This window comes from Nicotiana sylvestris, chromosome 11, assembly GCF_000393655.2.
Source record: "Nicotiana sylvestris chromosome 11, ASM39365v2, whole genome shotgun sequence".
Lineage (NCBI taxonomy): Eukaryota > Viridiplantae > Streptophyta > Magnoliopsida > Solanales > Solanaceae > Nicotiana > Nicotiana sylvestris.
This window is the reverse complement of record NC_091067.1, coordinates 93105598-93127053: the sequence shown is the minus strand read 5'-3', so window position 1 is coordinate 93127053 and position 21456 is coordinate 93105598. Positions and strand designations below refer to the sequence as shown.

General features: G+C 37.8%; 1 protein-coding gene across 4 annotated transcripts; it reads left to right on the top strand.

The window, feature by feature from the left end:
• Nucleotides 1-1979: 1979 nt before the first annotated feature.
• Nucleotides 1980-20228, top strand: LOC104243914 (histone acetyltransferase HAC1-like). 4 transcript variants are annotated; one of them, XM_009799191.2, is made up of 18 exons: nt 1980-2212; nt 2701-3040; nt 3522-3630; nt 3736-4006; nt 4106-4606; nt 4711-5256; nt 5409-6535; nt 7919-8215; nt 8389-8667; nt 9392-9520; nt 15045-15245; nt 15339-15481; nt 15642-15954; nt 16211-16350; nt 17167-17245; nt 17325-17714; nt 18368-18585; nt 19590-20228. In XM_009799191.2, the coding sequence occupies exons 2-18, from the start codon at nt 2853-2855 to the stop codon at nt 19702-19704; spliced, it is 5046 nt and encodes a 1681-aa protein (XP_009797493.1). In that variant the 5' UTR covers nt 1980-2212; nt 2701-2852; the 3' UTR covers nt 19705-20228. The 4 variants fall into 4 exon arrangements, with proteins under 4 accessions (XP_009797493.1, XP_009797492.1, XP_070018378.1 ...); XM_009799190.2 differs by having other exon boundaries at nt 5403-6535; XM_070162277.1 differs by having other exon boundaries at nt 1980-2223; nt 5403-6535.
• The last annotated feature ends 1228 nt before the right edge of the window (nt 20229-21456 follow it).

Here is a 21456-nt window from a genome sequence, read left to right as displayed (position 1 = left end):
CTTCCCTATGCCCAATACCAACCCTACAAAAAAAGACTTCCAATTTATCCTAGATAGACCGAACAATAGACTAACAGGCTGGAAAACTAAATTCCTTAATATGGCAGGTAGGACAACTCTCATAAAATCCACCTTAGCCGCAATCCCGAATCATGTCATGCAGATTTATGATCTTCCCAAAACAATACTCAGCAAGATAGATTCTATTCAAAGGAATTTCCTAAGTGGTAGCACGGAGAAAAAAAAGAAATGCCATCTTGTAAAATGGAGCATAGTCACAATGCCTAAAAAACAAGGGGACCTGGGAATTCCTAACACCCATTTGAAAAACTCCTCTTTCAATACAGCTTTAGCTTGGAGATGTAGAAAAGAGAAAGAGGGCCTATGGGCCAAAACTATACATAGTATATATAACCACAGGAAAAGCAAAAATATAGATTCCCATACTTGGAAAGTAATTAAAAAGGGTACTGAAATATGCAATGCCAATACTAAATGGCTAGTAGGTGATGAAACAACCATTAATCTATGACATGATAATTGGATAAATCAATCAGGACACTCAAGGACTCCATCCAAGGCCCTATCTCAGCTGGAGAGCTTGACCAAAATCTCTCATGCTTTATTAAAAATGGAATGTTCGACCTTAGAAACTTATCCTTTGAACTCCCCCCGGACATCGTTTCTAAGATAAACTGCACCTACATAAAACAAATCGGACCCACTACGGATTCATACACCTGGACTTCTTTTCAGTTAAAGCTGCTTATGAAGCTGTCTCAAAATTCATAGGCAACGGGAAAAACTTAGCCTGACTATGGAAAATCAACTCTTTAAACAAATTAAAATTTTTCATGTGGACAATCTTTTGGGATAGGCTATCCACTAAAGATTTGCTTAAAAAAAAGAGGGATTTGCCAAAAAGACACTTGTAACATTTGCAACAGGGAAACTGAGGACATAGAACATATTTTCTTTCGTTACAACTACTCTAGACAAATCTGGTATCAAATCAATACAAAATACCCATTCTCTCAGAATCATGTGGGAAAAGATACCCTTCATAATTGGCTTAAAAACAAACTCTTGTCCAAGGTCTTTTTTAATAATTACCTACGCTGGTCAGATTTTCTACCATTTCTCCTATGGCATATATGGAACTTCAGAAATGGGATCCTCTTTAGAGGAATTAAAACACCCATCACCAAAAGTCAACCCATTAGTATGGCCATGAAATTCCTTTACATGGCAAAAAACAATTGTTTAAAACCTACCAAGAAAACTATCTCTGTAAGATAGGAACCACCCAACCCCAGCTTTTACAAACTGAATATCGATGGCTCTTGCGTAGGAAACCCAGGAGTGGGAGGAATAGGAGGGGTGTTTAGAGATGAAAGGGGTCGTTGGATTTTAGGGTTCAATATGGGTCTTAACCATGCTACTAACATATATATGGAAATCCTAGCCCTCCTCCATGGAGTCAAACTAGCACTAACAGAAAAACTCCTTCCACTAGTAATAGAGACGGACTGCTTGGAATTATTAAACCTCCTAAAATCTAATAACTGTCTCTATCAAAATTTAATTGATGACTGCAGGTACCTATTACGGAAGGCGAATGATCCACAGCTGAAGCACGTCTTTAGAGAGGTTAATGGAGTAGCGGACCTGTTAGCTAAGAATGGTTGCAGCCTGAACACTTTTTGTACTTTGCAAACTTTTGCTGTTCCGCCTGTTTTTGTTATCCATGTTCTAAAAAGAGACACTTTAGGCACTATGGTACCTAGACTGAGCTCTAATTGTAATAACTGTTAGTTGTTGTTGTTAATAAATCGTTAATTACCAAAAAATAAAATAAAATTGTGCATGTTCTTTCTCTTAAGACAAAAAAAGAAAAAGGAAAAAACGGCAACTGTTAAATTACTCTTATACCCCTGATATAGACGAGCCATCCGTACTCCAAAGCTTTCCAATTTCACCCTTTGACTCTATCGTCTCCCGATTCTCAAGTCTCCTTTGGTTCTCGCCATCAGCCATCACCGCTCCTCATCGTAGCGACGGCCAGCCAATCTACCACCTCCACCGCCACATCCGCTAACTCCTCCCATCACCGTTGATCTCCAAGACACGTCATTTGACTACCCTAAGCTCTCCTCCTTCATCTCCACCAGCGGCTGCTGCTTTCGACATTAAAAATCTAATCGAATTCCAGGTGAATTTTCGGTAATGTTTTATGAATTTATGAAGATTCAATACCTTGATGTTCTAATGTAATCAATTAGGTGTTTGTATTTATGCTCATGTTTGAGTTGCTTATTAATTTCTATATTCGAAGCTGATTTTAGCTAGCTCCAAAAAATTGGGGCTTTTTTTATCCTCACTGAGAAACACGCTCTTTTACTCTGTTCGCGCATTGTTTTTCTTAATTTTTCAATTTCTCCCCCCTTAAAAATTACAAGAAGGATTTTTCACATTGATTGTGTTTAATTTGCTAGCTCCTTTTTGATAGTGAGCATTGCTGATGTAGTTTAAACTTGTACGAGTGTATTATGGTAATGTTGATTCTCCTGTTGTCAATAATGTAAAGAAGATTGCTCGATTGTTCTCTCCTTCCTCACTTACCTCGTGTACTTGTATGTGCAATGACCAACGGGTAGACCACTCCTTAACTTGATTTTCTTGACATTGTTTTGACTGCAGCATTACAGATACCGTGAGCGTATTTTCAGGCAAAATGGTTGGATGAGTATGTGCTCACTCAGCTGACAAAGTGCGGGATTCTCATCTATTTAATGGAATGCTAATAGGCTGTGCTATGAAGTACATGTTTTTGGGAAGGATACAAGATAAAAATGAATTTGCAGCATATGTCAGGGCAGATCTCAGGGCAGGTTCCAAATCAAAGTGGCACCTCTCTGCCTGGGCTACCCCAGCAGAGCGGAAATCCTTTCTCTATGCAGCAAAATCCCATTATCCATAATAACATGCCAAATATGGAGCCTGACTTCTCCAAAGCGCGGATATTTATATCAAATAAGATGTAAGAAAGTATGTTCATTGTATCCATTAAAATGTTTCAGAGGTGCTTCCTTCCTTCCATTATTCTTTTGCTTTTGTCTGGGAGGGGGTGTGGGTGGTGTAGATAAACTGAAGTAAAAGCCGTTAATGACTAATTTATCAACACTGTGAAAATTACAACAACAATAGTCCCAGTATATTCCCAACAGGTGGGGTCTGGGAGGGTAGTGTGTACGCAAACCTTACCCCTACCTAGTAAAGGTAGAGAATGCTGAAAATTAATTTATCAAATTAGATGAGCCATATTGTATAACTATCTATCCTTCACTTTTGGAACAACATATTGTTTTGCTGTAGAATATGACAGGAAGTCATATGAGAATAAGGTTTGTTCTATAATCTTTGTTGTGTCTGCGTTGTAGGAATTCAATGTCATTTGTAATCCTGGCAAGTTTTATGATGGTAAGAACTGATGAGAGTTTTGCAACCTTGTTGTTTTTCAGCTACGAGTATCTCATGCAGCGGCAGCAAGCCCATGAGAAACCGCCGAAGAAGGTTATGGATATAGTTAAGCGCCTGGAAGAGGGCTTGTTTAAAAGTGCCTCAACAAAGGTTTGTTATTTTCTGTTCTTTATGTATGTTTTGACGTGTTTCTGCTATGACGAAAAGACATTCTATTTATTTTGCTCATTGACTTGGCACTTGTCATGCTGTTAGGAGGAGTATTTGAATCTTAACACTTTGGAGAACCGCTTACATGGCCTGATTAAAGGCCTTCGAATGAATAATCATAATCAACGTGTCTCTCGTGTTAATTCTTCTGGACCCATTGGTACAATGATACCAACTCCGGGCATGGCGCAAGGTGTAAATTCGGCCCTGATTGGAACATCATCCTTTGACAGTTCCATGGCTTCTGGGAGTACCATTGCATCTTCTACTGTCAACTCTGGTAGCTTCTTGCCAATGGCTAATGTTTCTTCCAGTGGTACATTTGCTTTTCCTTTGGTTCTGCTGATGGTATAATTATTTTCTAGGCAATTTAGGGATTTATTTTACTTTGCAGTAACAGAACTCATCCTTGCAGGGTGTTTGACAAATGGATATCAACAGCCAACTTCCAATTTCTTGGTCAATTCGGGTGGGAATAATTTGGCACCATCAATGAGTGGACAAAGAATGACAAGTCAAATGATTCCCACTCCTGGGTTTAATACCAGCTGTGGTGCTAATCTGAATAGCAACACGAGTGCACAGTCTTCCATGAGTTTGGAATCACCTAGTAGTATTGCTGCATTTTCTAGTGTTGATTCCACAATTGTTTCACAGCCGCTGCAACAAAATCAAAACAGCCGAATACTGCATACAGTTGGCAGCCATGTGGGTGGTGGAATCAGGTCAGGATTGCAGAATAGATCCTATGGACAGACTGGGTCTCTGAATGGGGGACTTGGGATGATTGGGAACAATTTGCACTTGTTGAATGGTTCAGGAGCCTCTGAGAGCTATATACCAGCAACCACCTATGGGAACTCTCCAAAGTCATTACCACAACATTTTGATCAACAACATCAGCCATTAATGCAAGGTGCCCCCATTCTCAACAAGTACTGATAAAATAACTCCAGCAGTCAGATTATTTTCAAGCTTCAAATAATATGCGAGTGCTATTTTGTCTTTTTTGTATGACAGGTGATAGATATGGTATCAATCATGCAGATACGTCGGGGTCTGGAAACTTGTGTCTTCCTGTTTCTTCTGTGGGAATGGTCATGAATAATCAAAACCCCCGTGCTGTATCCTTACAGTCCATGTCCAAAACAAACTCTCCTTTGATTACCAACCAATCAAACTTGACTGCCTCTCAGCAGATGCCAAATATAAAGGTTCAACCAGTTGATCAATCAGCGCAGATGAACTTTCAGTCCCAGCATTCACTAGGAGATAACCGTTTATCTTCCTATCAGCATCAACATTGTCAGCCGCCTCAGCAGTTCCAGGAGCAACGTCAATTTGTTCAACCTCAACCTCAACAGAAGCTGCAAAGTCAGCAGCACCAACTTTTGTCAAGGAGCAATACTTTTGCTCAAGCTCAGCTACCTTCTGATCTTGGTATTCGGGTAAAGTCTGAGCCTGGAAATCATGATGAAGCACAACATTCTCGGGTCAATGCTGAGCAATTTCAGTTTTCTAACATAAATCAGTTTCAGTCAAATTCAGTTGAAGACCATTCTAAAGGTACTCAGTTGCTCCCTCCTCTGTCTAGGTTATTCGTTTGTCAGTGTCTCAGCCTTCAGAACAAATGCAGCAATTATTGAATCCACAACAGTTTGTTACTGATTCTAAGTGCCGTTTCAGCTTTTTTACTAATGTTGTTCATTCAGATGCAGTATTTCAGGGTCAATGGTATTCCACGTCGCAAGATGGGAGTCAAATACCAGGTAGCTTCTCAAATAAGCAAAATGCACAAAAGGAATCGTGTCAGAGAACTTCCAGGAAGGATGAAGCTTATCCAAATAATTTGTCTACAGAGGGATCTCCGGTCAGTCAACCTTTTGGTAATAGAGCAGTTGCCACCAATAACTCGAGCAGCTCCATCTGCGGATCTAATAACCTTCCTCGTGAACGACAGTATTTCAATCAGCAGAGGTGGCTATTGTTTTTGATTCATGCACGTGGATGTTCTGCTCCGGAAGGGAAATGTCCAGAGCAGAATTGCATAAAAGCTCAAAAACTAGTGAAGCATATGGAAGGATGCAGTAACTTTGACTGTCAATATCCTCGTTGTCCTACAACGAGGGTCTTAATTAACCACTACAGACGGTGCAGAGATCTAAGCTGTCCTGTTTGCATTCCTGTCAGGAAATTTGTACATGCACAACAAAAAGTTGCTCGTCCTGGCTGTAGTTCTGATATGCCAAATCCTCCTAATGGTAGTTGTAGATCCTATGATGCTGGTGAAATTGCTTCCAGGTTGACTGCCAAGCTGAGTTCGGTGTCGGCTCAAACAGAAGATTTGCAGCCTTCTCTTAAGCGTACGAAGATTGAGCCACCTTCTCAATCTCTTATCTTGGAAACAGAAAATTGTTTTATGCCAGTTTCCGCCTGTGAGTCTCTTGTTACCCAAAATGCGCAGCTCGTTGAACAGCATGGGAATGCTGTCGCAATGAAATCTGAAGTTACTGACATAATGATAGAAATTCCTGCAAATGCTGTGCAAGAAGTCAGTCCTGGGAGTATAGATATACGAAAGGATAATTTGGATGATACCTGCATTCAAAAACCTGTTCTTGATTCTGCTGTATCAAGTAGTGCAGCTTCTCTTGTGAAACAGGGAAATATGAAGACTGAAAAGGACATGGATCAGCCTAAACAGGAAATTACATCAGCACCCTCTGAAAGCACAAGTGGTTCCAAGTCTGGGAAACCTACAATAAAGGGTGTGTCAATGACTGAATTATTCACCCCAGAGCAAGTACGAGAGCACATTATTGGTCTGAGGCGATGGGTTGGCCAGGTCTGTCTTGCGTGCTATTCTTAGTTGTTGAGGGAGGGGGATCCCATTGTTTTAGTCATGAGTTGTCTGGCATACACAGTTGCATCATATTTTTTAAATTGAGTTGGTGATTGATGTTTTAAATCCTTTCATAATAACAACTTTTTAATGAGTATTAGTCAAAATCATGGTGTTGGGGACTTGCCTTAGAAGACCAGTGGTGGTTGCATAAAAGACTAGACGCATACATGTTTCGAGAAATTTGTAATGATTCTAAACTTGGAGAACTTCTTCAGAGTTATTCGAGCTAGCAGAACAGCAATACATCTTTAATCATTTCATCTCAAGGCAATAACTAGGTACATGCAAAACTCAGTTTTATGAAACCATAAACGCGTAAGTTATGCATTCATGGTTTATTAACTGAGTTTTGCATGTACCTAGTTATTGCATTGAGATGAAATGGCTAAAAATGTATTGGCTGTTCTGCTTGCTGGGTCATAAAATAATTTCCTAGACATATCGCCTCTAGCTGAGTTTTCTATCAAGAAGATACACCCTCAAAATAGTATAGTTAGGGGTAATGGTTGCTTTAGAAAATGGGTGGTGGTTGCTTAAAAGACTAGATCTATACATATTTTGAGAAACTGGTAGCAATTCTAATCTTGGCCAAGTTTTCCAGAGTTATGCATTCATGGTTTATTCATTATTTTTTTTCCATACACCCAGTTCTTGCAGTGAGATAAAATGACTTCCTAAATTATTTGTTGTTCTGCTTGCTAATTCTTAAAATATTTTCCTAATATATCGCCCTCCATCTGAATTTTCTTTCAAGAAGATACACCCTCAAAGTAATATAGCATTAGTTTTGATATATGTAGCTGAGAAACAATGATTAGGAGTGTTTTGTTTTTATGCACTCTTTGTAATTTTGGGTGACTTCACAGTTTTTGTGAAGTCTATATATTAATATACAAATATGTTACCTTCTTGAAATTTTTTTAAAATGTTATGTGCTGTCTAGCATGTGTAAGCCGGAAGTAGCGAATTATAATCCTTCAGGAGGTAAGGGTAGGACCTAAGGAATACAAGGTTTATGTATTTATATTTGATGAGAAATGAAACACCTTACGAGTACACTTACTGCTGTTTTAAATCTTAAATGAGTCTTCCTTGTACCATTATCAAAAAGAAAAAAAATCTTAAATGAGTCTTTCACCCTCTTAGAAACTTCAGAAGACAATCAAAACCTCATTTTTAAATTTACTTTTGATACGTGGTAGGAAACATATCTGCGTTATCAGTATCTGTGGCATATATTCTACTGATGTTTTTGGTTTATTTTCTGATCGGTATGTGTTATCATTTCATGGAATGAAATTTTGTTTTTTTTTCCCTTCACAGAGCAAAGCAAAAGCAGAAAAAAATCAAGCTATGGAACATTCCATGAGTGAAAATTCATGTCAATTATGTGCAGTTGAGAAGCTAAATTTCGAACCTCCGCCTATATATTGTACTCCTTGTGGTGCTCGTATTAAACGAAATGCAATGTATTATACGATTGGAACTGGTGATACTCGACACTACTTCTGCATTCCATGCTATAATGAGGCTCGTGGCGACACCATTGTTGTTGATGGAACCACTATTCCGAAGGCGAGGATGGAGAAAAAGAAAAATGATGAGGAAACTGAAGAATGGGTATTTGTGTCTCACCTTTTAGGATTTACTTCAGAATATCTAATTATTGAAGAAATAAAATTGAAATTGCAGCTCTATACAATTTTTTCAGCAGTACACAATGTTTCTCTTGTTCTCAGTTTTGACTAGTTTTATTATATTTGTTAAATCTTAAAAGTTTCTGCTTTGTGCAGTGGGTTCAATGTGATAAGTGTGAAGCTTGGCAACATCAGATTTGTGCATTGTTCAATGGTAGGAGAAATGATGGTGGGCAAGCTGAGTATACCTGTCCAAATTGCTATATTATAGAGGTTGAAAGAGGTGAGCGTAAGCCCTTACCACAAAGTGCTGTTCTTGGAGCAAAAGATCTGCCTCGTACAATTCTCAGTGACCATATTGAGCAACGATTAGTTAGGCGTTTGAAGCATGAAAGGCAGGAGAGAGCAAGACGTGAAGGAAAAAGTTATGATGAGGTAAGTCAATTTGCTTGAGTTTTGAACGGTACAGCCCACGTGTTGAAGTTTCATGATTTTAATAAGAGAGCGTGATATATTTATACTGGTGGACACCGAATGCATCGTTGTGATGGATAAATGGGCATATAGTTTTTGATTGACAGTCGTCAATCAAGGGGGTGCCTCTCCTGTATAGTAAAGTCGAAAACAGCTCTAAGATAGATGTTATGCTATGAGAAAAGTTGGTACGTCTAAGCATTGTAAAACTCACACTAGTCTCTGTGGTGGATGGTGCATTCACTACTTTTAACCAGTATAATTATTTACACTTAAGTCCAGAGTATGGAACAGCTTCAGCCTTCTAAAGAAATATGACATAGAAGTAAAGTATCTTGTCTTCTGATTTTTCAGTTATAATGTGTTTCCTTATCTTTGGAAAACCTCATATGCGCGTTCAATCTTAGAAAACATTAAGTACTGAGATAAATATTAGCTTTGATGTCATAATCCCCGTATGGAGATAAATTAGCTTGTGATTGAACTGTCTTGATTGCTTAAACTTTTTCATTATAAAGTAAAGAAACATTTCCTTTTTAAGTTACCAGTTTCAAAAAAAAAAGAAACATTTCCTTTTGGAGGATATCTTATTTGGATGTTTCTTCCAAGTTCTGTTTATTGATATTTTTGTCAGCAATTGTTTACTTATGCATTTCTACTTCTGCTTGTGTTGTCGATTTAACAGGTTCCTGGTGCTGAAGGGCTTGTTGTAAGGATTGTGTCATCAGTGGACAAAAAGTTAGAAGTGAAATCAAGGTTTCTCGAGATCTTTCAAGAAGAGAATTATCCGCCAGAGTTCCCATATAAATCAAAGGTACATTTCTACCCTTTTTTTGTTTACTGCAAATCAGAGTTGTTTGGTTCTGAAAAGGAACACATTCACAAAATTAGACACAAATTGAAAGGTCGGTAGTGTTTGTTGTTTGAGACAAACCAAAGCAAGCCAAACTTGTTTCTGCAATAGGCACATACTTTTTAATATTATCTTGGGCTCTCCTTTTTTCCCGAGTATTCTTTTCCAATTTCACATTTTTCTTTCTTATGATTATGTTATGATTTTTTAGAATTCATTTAATCTTATGTTATATTCACCAAATTGTGTTTCACTCTGTTTTTTTCTAAATATATATTCTTATATTGGTATAGTAAATGCTTTTGTATTAAATTAATGCATGTTGTTTCAAGGATAGTAGTAAACTATTCACATACTAAAAGGGGTTTGGTTGAAAGTTTATATAATACTAGGTTACTATTCTAGTTTTATGAGTTCAGGAAACATCTCGCACTGCCACAAGTGTTTCCAATAACAGTCATTGAAACACATTGTTTTGCACTAAATGTCTTAAAAACATTTGTAACAACTTTCTCTGAAAAACTATCCGACCAACACTTAATTGTTGTGGACATTTTGGTTCCAAGGATTGAAATGAATTTGAGATGTGTTTATACCAGATATTCATACGTTAGAAATAGATCTAATCTGTTGGTACAGAACAGATTATTGGTTCGCGAGACATTGTTTTTGATAAATTATTGGTGTGAGACATCTCTATAACATGCACGTCATTATGTGTTCCTTGTGTGCAATTTGATAAGAGCCTTGTATGGGTAAAAGTTGATGGTTTCTTGGCTTGGTTCACTCCATGTTCATTCATTTTGGCCTTCCCTGACATGAATTATCCCTCCATATCCTTGACCTTTAAAATTGCTTCCAGCACTGTAGCAAAAAGATTATTTGGGGAAGCCTTTACGTCCGTAAAGTCTTAGTCAGTAGTTGGATTGGGAGGTTAGTTTTGATGGTTAGGGGAATAAAACGGTGGACTAATTCAATTCGTTATCCATTGATTGATGGTAAAAATCAATTAGTCAACTACTTGCCAATCAAGTAGTTGAGGTCGGCTGGATAAATTCTGCGTAACCATTATGCTCTATTATATTGTTTTAGGATGTTAGGTCAAGCATTAGGTCCTAAGTGTCACACCTCCTTTTTACCTGCGCCCCCAGGGGCGTAAAGGGAGTTTTTCCAATTAAAGGACAAGCGAAACGAGATTTATTATTAAGAATCAGAGTCGCCACTTGGGAGATTTATGGTGTCCCAAGTCACCGGTTTAATCCCGAATCGAGGAAAAGAATGACTCTATTTAACAGTCTGCGCACCAGAAATCCGAGTAAGGAATTCTGTTAACCCGGGAGAAGGTGTTAGGCATTCCCGAGTTCCGTGGTTCTAGCACGGTCGCTCAACTGTTATATTCGGCTTAAATTATCTGATTTTAACAATTATGAACATATGTGCAAATTTTAACTTTTTATCGCTTTTATTATTATTATTTTAAAAGAGAATTGCAACATCATTAAAACACGTCTTGAACCACGTCACATAAATGCACCCGTGGTTTTTGACATATTTTAACATCGTTGAGATTTGGATTTAGGTCACATAAATGCGCACCCGAGTTTAGGGAGGTAATGTTATTAAAATACGCGCCTAAAATAGACTAACGCGTTATTATTTTAGGAAAGGCCGGGAAATTTACTAAACGGCCCGCCCCGAAATCTAAGTATTTTTATATACATTTAACGAGGGCCCCGCAATCTAGGTACTTTATTTGGCGAGGCTCATCTCGTTCATTATTTTAAGGGCAAACCTAAGAGCAACTATGGTTCTCTACTTTATTTGTCTCTAAAATAAAAGAAAGAGTCCTAGTTAATTATGTATTGAATTATAATACGTTGAACTATGAATTGAATTCTTCCAGCCAAGTCCAAATAATGAATTTGCTTGTGCACGATTGCAGCAACCCGACATTTCAGCCACCAGCGTTTGGGCTCAAAGTCGGGGATCAGTTCTAGAGCCCAACGTTCTTTTAATCTCCCCTAGGAGACCCTTCTGTGGGTTAGAAATCTTTGGTCTTGTTTGCCACGCATTCAAGCCCAATCTCCATGGTCCAAAAATTTCAGACTTTAACCAAACGAACTTACACTAATGCCTCAATCCTTTCCTTCAATATGCAATTAGTCGGCGAATCATAATAACTCAATATCGAAGCTAGAAGAGATGCAACTTCTGAACTATGGCTACATGATATCCAGGCTAGGGTTATTGACACTAAACAATGAAGTATAAACCATTTCTACCATCTATTATACATGGAATTACTGGTACGAACTAGATATTCTTCCTAACCTTTTAGGCTCCATCATATTCCAGTTTTAATACTTTATAGAACAGGGTGCCATACTTGGACTATACTAAAATTGAACCACACTAAGTCGATTCTATTGAAGAGAATAGGCATAGGTTAATAGTCCATATACACAGTATCTCAAGTATTCAATTAACTTTACATACCACAAATATTCAGATAAGAAAGAAAGAGCAACATGATTCCCAGAATACACTACTTGTACTAGGATGTAACAGACTAAACTAACTACTTTCACATTATGCTACTGGATTCCAAACAAGTTGTTATTGAAGACTGAAGGCCAAAGATCATTCATTCATCAAGCTTCATGTAATTACAACTTTACATATTTCTGTATCTCATCTTCTATGGATTCAAAGAATACCTGGAAATGGCAATACAATGAGAAGAGAAGGAGGTCAGCAAACAGGCTAGTAGCAGTCAATACAACAACAATACACCAGCAGCAACGACTCAATCAATACTCCAGAAAAACCCAGAAAGGTTGTAAACCAACAACAACAGCAAATACCAAGACAAACAGACTTAACCAAGCTTGTATTAAACCCAAAACTGAACCAGTGGTCTCACTGAACCACTTAAGCAATCAAAAGGAATGAGAATCACTGTTCAGAATTCGAATTACACCTACGGATGCAATGAAACAGTATCTTTCTTTTGGTTTTCTGTTCTTAAACTCTCCAGCACTCTCTAAAAGAAACTGATTGTTTAAAACTCTCAAAAACTGGCCTCAACTCTCCTCAAAGATTCTTTTAAATTTAACCTCTGAAAACTGATCCTAAAAGCCCTCAAATAAAACTGATCTTTTGGATCCTCAAAACTGCTTTCTAAGACTAATTAGAGAGGAACCAAAAGCAGAACTTCTCTCAAACTCCTAGGGTCTCAAAATTCAGAACCTTTTGAACTCTCTAAAAAAAACTGATCAAAGACTGATCTCCCTTCTCTCAAAAAAAATTCCGCCCCTAACTCTGTCTCTTTTTTTAGCCCTCTTAAGGTCTGAACCCCCCTATTCTAAGGTCTGCCCTGTATTTTATACCCTAAGACAGACCCCTTTTCCAGCTTGTTTTAACACTTAGATCATTAAGAAATGTATTTCTTCCATGATATTCCCTGACAGCCACTACTAAGTGTCTAATTTCATTGTTTAATTCAAAGGTGTATGGGCAGCCTGAATTTAAAACTCAGGTGTGCCCTGACAACCAGAATGGGCTTCCACTTGATTTTAACACTTTCACTTCAGTGATTTACCCTTAACTTCATTAACTAATGATTCCTAAACCGACTAACAAGCATGATACAGATTCAAACAACAGCTAAAACAAACAAATTCACAAAACTCAACTGATTAACCAATTCAGTGTTTTATTCCAACAGCAAAAGAAACAAGACAACACTGAATTGCCCATAAGATTGTTTAACAATACACACGAGCATGGGATGAACAAGTTCTATTAAGTTGAAATGAACCAGTTTGACTGACTAAATTATTAAACAAGGCAGGGTTTCACACAACTGACTATACAGACTTGTGAGACCAAGAACATATTCCCCAAATATTATGACAAACAAAACAGCGAATTGGCAACAGATTAAACAAAATGCCAAACGTTTGTTCTTGATAAATAAAATGATCGAATAAACAAAATGCCAAAACAGAGGACTGGTCGAGTTTCAATCCGAAAACGACCAGAGAAAAGAAAAAGAGACGGGGAAAGATTGACAACAGAATAAACAAAACTAGGAAATAAACTCACCGGCCAGGCTCGAACTGGGAAATGACATGCTGAGTCAACACAACATAATGCCAAACGTTTGTTCTTGTTGGAGAACAAACGGGCGTCATTATTTTATGCTGAAACAGACTTGAATAAACCAAGAAATCCAAACGAACGACCCCCTTGTGCACTGGTCCCAATTTAGGGTTCTAAGGATTGAACTTAGATTTGATATTCGACGAACTTTGGTCTGATTCGAAAGGAATCCATGATGAATTCGTTATGAAGGAGTCACGGGGGGTATGTGGCGTTGATTTGGGGTCGATTTGGATGAACTAGGGTTTGTGTCGATTTCTTTGATCTAAGATTCGAGGGGCTCGGGGGTGATTCGAAGAAAAATGAGCGTGGATTCGGAGAGGGGATGGTTCAGGGGTGTGATTTTGGGGTTGTTTGGCCACCGTCCGCCGCCGTGGGCGATTTCGGGCGGAAGGCGGTGGTGTGTGGTGGTGTGTGTTTTGGTCTCTGAAGAGACGAGTGGGGGGGGGGGTGTTTGGTATATCAAAATTAGTTGATTAATCTGGGCCGTTTGATGATGGGAACCAACGGTCCAGATTAAGTCACTTAAGCCAAACGGGGTCGTTTAGGCTTAGCTGGGGTGGGTATGGTTCGGGGTAAGCGGGTCGGGCTAGAGACGGGTTATGGGAGGGGGATCTTGGACCGTTGGATTGGGTGATTGAACGGTTGAGATTGATTGGCGACAAAACGGTGTCGTTTGGTATGGTCTCTTGGACCGGCCGGTTGGGCCTGGATATGGGGTGTGACATTGGGCCTGAACTTTTCTTTTAAAACTGGCCCAGTCCGATTTTTAACTCTTCTTCTCTTGTTTCTTCTTTTTCTTTTATTTTCTTTTTAATTCCTAATTACCAAAAATTCTAAAATAAATTGTAAAGTCAAAATTAACTTAGAAAATACTAATTAACCCTTAATAATAATTATCACACAAAATTAAATACAAAGATAATCACACAATTTTGACATTAGACACTAAAATGCTAAGTACGTTATTTTTTCGATTTTTCATTTTTGTAAAACAAATTACTGTTTAATTAATTCTAAATTGCAAAATTAAATCGTAAATGCAAATGCAACACATATATTTTTTGTATTTTTCATTAATTAAAATAGAATAAACATTCACAGACAAAATACAAATAATTATCCAAAAAAAAATGCCACGCGAATTCTCAAAATTGTACACAAAGGAAAATTATTTTATTTTGAATTTTTGGAAGTAGTTCTCATAGGGCAAAAATCACGTGCTCACACTAAGATCTCTGTTTGTCATTTCCTAGCTCATTTCTCTTGCAATTAGGTGATAAGAGTTTTGAGTGCTGACCTGATAAGTTGCATCCTTCAGGTGTTATTGTTATTTCAGAAAATTGAGGGTGTAGAAGTGTGCCTCTTTGGCATGTATGTTCAGGAATTTGGATCTGAATGCGCACAACCAAATCATCGCCGTGTTTATCTCTCGTATCTAGATTCTGTCAAATATTTCAGGCCAGAGATCAAAGCAGTGAGTGGCGAGGCTCTTCGTACATTTGTGTACCATGAAATTTTGGTAATCTTTTTCTGCCATCAGTTTTATATGTTGATTTCCTTATCTTTATTATCGGTTTATATTTGTATTCATTCTATTCTGATCTTATTCCAGATTGGATATTTAGAATATTGCAAAAAGCGTGGTTTCTCAAGTTGCTATATATGGGCTTGTCCTCCACTGAAGGGTGAAGATTATATATTATATTGCCACCCGGAAATCCAGAAAACCCCAAAATCTGACAAGCTCAGAGAGTGGTGAGCTTAATAATGTTTTTACTTGTTATCAAATTTTTTAGAATGTGTCCTTCAGTCTCAAAACTTTGGTTATCTGTTTTGATGAACTTCTAATGTGGTGAGGTAATATTGCTCCTTTTGGGTACATGTACTTGACTAGGTTCACTTTCTTATATTTCAGGTATTTATCGATGTTAAGAAAAGCTTTGAAGGAAAATGTTGTTGTAGATCTCACAAATTTATATGACCATTTCTTCATTTCCACGGGCGAATGTAAAGCTAAAGTTACTGCAGCTCGCCTGCCATATTTTGATGGGGACTATTGGCCTGGTGCAGCAGAGGATATGATTTATCAACTTCAACAAGAAGAAGATGGGAGGAAACAACATAAGAAGGGATCTATTAAGAAGACTATATCAAAAAGAGCTCTTAAAGCATCTGGTCAATCTGATCTTTCTGGAAATGCATCTAAGGATATACTTCTAATGCACAAAGTAATTTTAGCCTTTAAATACTTTATTTACTCTAGTCTTCTTTCTACTTCCTCTTTGACTGTTTGTTGATTGATTGTTGTTAATATGTTTTGTACTCATCAAAAGCTACGTCGCGGTTTATGGCTTGCAGTTCTGAATATATTGCTATTCTCTTATCAAGCACTGATCACTATTTTCCTGTGTTGAAAGCTGATGGACTGTAAATCTTCTTGTGTATACTTTTGTTTGTGTCCTCACAAATTTCCACTTGTCACAGCTTGGTGAAACTATTTCTCCAATGAAGGAAGATTTTATTATGGTCCACCTGCAGCATGCATGTACTCATTGTTGTATTCTAATGGTGTCCGGAAATCGTTGGGTGTGCAATCAATGCAAGAACTTTCAGCTTTGTGACAAGTATGAGTCTCGCCTCTCTCATTTCATTATTGGAGTAATAAAACTTTTCTGTTCTATACAGAGTCATACTTATTACGCGCTTGAAAGTGATATACGAATGCCTGATCTTCTCCTCGTCTGAAAAAGAGACAGAGAAAAAATAAGCTAGACCAAAAGTACTTGGAGAGTCTTTTTTCATGTGTAACAAAAAGTCATTTTCTTTCTTCTCATTTATTATCTATAGGGACTTATAATTTATAAGTGACTGCTAAGCTATATTCATGAACCAATATCGCCAAAAACCTTGGGGTTCGTAGTTTTCTTAGTAATGTTAAAGGCGCACTATGAGTGTTGAAGAAGAAAGGTAAAGAAGTGTAGAACACAGAGTACACAGCAAAAGTGAGAAAGAAAAGTTAATGTAGAGAATGTCAAAAATCAGATAAGCTATCAGCATTATCCGTCGTTTCTTATTACTCCAGACAAAGAGCAGTCTAAGGTATAACATTTATAGTTTGAGCGCCGATTGTGAACTGAACATAAACAATAGTTTTCTCAAAGGATGGCAGACCCTATGAGTTCTCTCATTCTTAATACATGAGCTTGCATATATGTTATTTTGGTTGGTACCAAACTAAGCATTTGGAAGCTTGGTTTCAACCAGTGCCACATTCCTGTAGTTGATTTTTTTTTTTGTTGGGACATGAACTTGCATATATCTGCAATATAATTTCCCCATTTATGCATGCTGCACATTGCAGAATAGTCTTCGAGTATGACAGCTCGTACTTTCTTGCACAATGTTTTTTTTTAACAATTAACTGTGCTTCTACTCTTAAGGTGTTATGAAGTTGAGCAGAAACTTGAAGACAGAGAAAGACATCCTATCTATCACAAGGACACACATATACTTTATCCCGTAAGTAGTTTTTTATGTTTTTGTTTTGATAGGTATTGCTATATTGTAGATTTTGTTGATTGAGGAATAACTTTTGCAGATTGAAATTGAAGTAACTGAAGATACCAAGGATAAAGATGAAATTCTCGAGAGCGAGTTTTTTGATACAAGGCAGGCATTTTTGAGTCTTTGTCAAGGAAACCATTACCAATATGATACCCTGCGGCGTGCTAAACATTCCTCAATGATGGTCCTTTACCACCTTCATAATCCGACTGCACCAGCATTTGTGACAACTTGCAATATTTGTCATCTTGACATAGAAGCAGGTCAAGGTTGGCGGTGTGAAGTTTGCCCAGATTATGATGTGTGTAATGCTTGTTATCAGAAGGATGGTGGAATTGATCATCCTCACAAGCTAACTAATCATCCATCCATTGCTGAGCGTGATGCTCAGAATAAAGAGGCTAGGCAACTACGAGTTCTGCAGGTGCATTCTCCTTGGCTATTAATATTAGTTGTGGTTTTCTGATTTTCTCTGTTACTCAAAACTTTCTCAACTCTTGCTGTGGAGAACCAAAAGATGCCTCCTGTCGGCATGATATGATATTATTTGAGATGTTTAATCTCTTCCAAAGTTATTACATGGAGAACATTGATACTTTTACAGAACGCATGATAATATTTCCCCCCTTTTAGTAACATGTTAACTAATGTGTTAAACATGCCAGAAGTTGCTGAAATTACGAGGTAAAATGTCACAGTAACAAACCCAAATAAAGCCACCTAACTGGTAGTACTTTAAGGTGTATAATTGTAAAGGTCATTAGGTTATATGAAAATATCATCTACTTATGTGAGCCTATTCTTTTTGCACCACGACTACAAGCTCTTGGTATCTGGACTTCAGTTTAAAAACTATTATGAACTCTCCCTGGAGACGGTATGTATTTTGCTCAGTTCAAAGTTGCCCAATTTCAAATATCAACTTTTTTCCCATTTCATCAAGATAAGCAATTCGTAACAGGGTTAGGCATTATCCTCGTGGTTTTGTTGTGTATGAATAACATTCTTGTAACTATGTTTATCTCTTTGTTTATGCTTGACATCTGAAGTCTGAAATGATTTCATTTGACTCTGCAGCTTAGGAAGATGCTTGACCTTTTGGTGCATGCCTCTCAGTGCCGCTCTTCTCTTTGTCAATATCCAAACTGTCGGAAAGTTAAGGGGCTTTTCCGCCATGGTATACAGTGCAAAGTACGTGCTTCAGGAGGTTGTGTTCTCTGTAAGAAGATGTGGTATCTACTTCAACTTCATGCTCGTGCATGCAAGGAATCCGAGTGTCATGTGCCACGGTGCAGGTCAGTTGGGGTTTTGTTAAACAAAACAAAATTTCATTACTTAGGGTGGACCAGGGAAGGGTAAAGGGGGTGGGAGTCACACTCACACCTATTGTGTGGGAGACTCTCACTGGTTACCACTATGCTATAAGCCTTGGTGGTAGGTCAGTTGGCTTTTGCTTTGCGGTATAGGTGTTTGTAATTACTATTTAAAAATAACAATTCATAATATTAATAAACAAGTTATTGAATATTGGACCTGATCTGCAAATTGGATATTCTAATGAAATGGTTCAAAATCAGGCGCGGATCCACGTGGAGGGGCATGGTTCACGCATGCACTCCCCTAGAATGTGTATTACACTGTTTTTTTTCTGGTAATATTACTTACATTAGCATATGGGAAAATGCTCAAGAGAGCATTTGGTGCAATGGTGGCTGTGTGCACCTTTGCCCCTAGGTCTAGAGTTCGAATCCCATGCCCCCATCCTATTGAAGCCTGTTTTTGTTTTTCCTTTTTTGTTCTTTTCTGTTTCTTTTTTTCCCTTTCATTTTTGTCTTTTTGGTTCACTCTTTGAGTTATTAAATTCCTGTTTTTCTGTTTCGAAATTCTAAATTGGTTTCTTTTCAATTCAAGTTCTCTCTTTCTTCATTTAGCATTCTCCTTTTGAATAGTTGTTTAGTTTTGCTATATGGAGCCAATTATTTGTGACTATAAATAATGATGCTATGATTGACTGTAGCTTGTCAAGTTGTTATGCAAAATTTTATAGAATGAAATTAAATGGTAGCAGTACACCCATCCTCCTGAAATCATGGATACGCCTCTGTTCCAAATGGAGTAAAATGGATAGTGAGAATTCATTTAGCCGACTCATCCAGCTTGAGATTGACGGTGGTGGTAGTAATAGTAATATAAATAATTTTCAAGAGAAGTAAAATAATTTATAATGTCGATGCATTCGCCTTGTTTTGGTCCTTTTGTCTCTGTTGATATCAGCTAACTCTTATTACCACTCATGCAGAGATTTGAAAGAACATCTTCGGAGGCTGCAACAGCAGTCTGATTCTCGGCGGCGGGCTGCTGTTATGGAGATGATGAGACAGCGTGCTGCGGAGGTTGCCAACAGTGCTGGATGACCATTTTGCTGTACATGTGTAATGGACATACAAGGTGTTACTGGTGTGCTTGGAGGTAGGACAATTGTTGGAAGGAACAGTCTCATAATGTACAGGAAACTGCTCACCAACGTACAAGCTTGCTCGTTGCTGTTAGGCTACTCTAGAAGGTTTTGCTGTTTCTGGTTGACCGTCGCTTAGGCGTTGATTCTTTCACTTAGTCACCTCTGGGTTATCTCCATCGTGAACCTATTCTTTGACTTGGCTGTCTTTCTGTTATCTCCATTGTGATGCTTATATCTCCGAGTTGCTCTCATCAACAATGCATCTCCGGGAGCGTAGAACGCCAAGCGTCCCTGCCGTAGCTCATAAGTGATTTTTTAATTTCATTCTGTTGTAATCCAGCAAAAGTCACCGTTTTGAGGGCAAATGTGCCTGTCTTCCTGATTTATTTTATCATGCATTAAACATGCGGAAATACAACTGTTTTCCTTTTCGTGTGAATAGTTGTCTCATTCTATTCCATGTTCTCATATTTGGAATTAGTCTTGTAGATGTTTTTCTTATTTAAAAATGCAGAGAAATACTTTACAAGTAGCATAGCAAGATACTACTCCAAACTGGTGTTACTAGACACGCCGATTTTGCAATAGTGGTCGCCTACTGGTTTCTTATGATTAAACTGGATGTCCAGGATGGATTCTACTGTACTTGTAAATTGTTAATACCCAGTACTCTCAGTTTTCAGTCCGGGCTGACAAAAAAAATGTCCTGTTGAACATATAACTAAATCGCTTCCCATATATTTCTGGCGCAACAATTAAATTTCGTTATTTGTTGAGCTAAGATAATATTTTCATAGAGGTGTAATTGAAATAAAATTCAGAAATATGGTACCTCAGTTTCCATGACCTTCTCCACATAGCTCTTCGACTTATTTACCCTCAGAGGCTCAGTAAAGAACCTGGATTTTTCTTGTTCAATGGTATAGTCAACGTCAAGAACCACGCCAGGGCCAAAAGTCAGCACATTGAACTGGGCAAGTGTACAAATACTAGATTTTGGGACCGATGTTTAAGCCATACCCTTAAGTTCAATTTTTCTTTTTACTCACTTCAGACACAACCTCAAACATACGGATTGAAATAGCAAAATTCGTGGAAAGTTCGCAGCTGAAATTACAAATTTTTGTTTGAAGTTGGGAGGTCTATACATGAATATACTGCAGACAATCAGACAATTTTAGCCTGCAGCTAGGGGTGTGCATAGTTTGGGCAAACCCGAATCCGAAGTTTTTGGATTTTTGGTTTGCATTTTCGGATTACAGATTGGATTTTGGATTTAATTTTTAAAATTTTTGAATTTCGGATTGGATATTGGATTTGGTACTTCGAATTTTTGGATATACAAAAATCCGAATTTCTTATACTTTATATTGTAAAAATTCCACGGGGCTCCCTATTTGGTCACCCCCATTTAACCTATACCCATTTTTTTAAAAAAGTTTTAACGTGTACCCACTTTTTAAACAACTTCAGCCCCCTTTCTCCCCCTCCTTCTCCTCCTTCGTTTTCTTCATCTTCTTTCTTCTGCTGCTGTTGGTGCTGCTATGAAACTTCAGTTCATGGGATGATTGCCATAAATATGTTTATCAGATTATTTAAAAATATTATAAATAATTACGTAAGTTAGTAGACAATAATTTATGAATATTTCCACGTACGTAAGTTAGTAGACAACGATAATTCTGTTTTTTCACGTTTATTGTTTCCA

Coding starts and splice junctions, on each gene's coding strand:
- LOC104243914 (XM_009799190.2), top strand. CDS start 2,853: ATGAATTTGCAGCATATGTCAGGGCAGATCTCAGGGCAGGTTCCAAAT. Junction 4,607..4,710: donor ACATCAGCCATTAATGCAAG/GTGCCCCCATTC, acceptor TTTGTATGACAG/GTGATAGATATGGTATCAAT. Junction 17,715..18,367: donor GGCAACTACGAGTTCTGCAG/GTGCATTCTCCT, acceptor TTGACTCTGCAG/CTTAGGAAGATGCTTGACCT.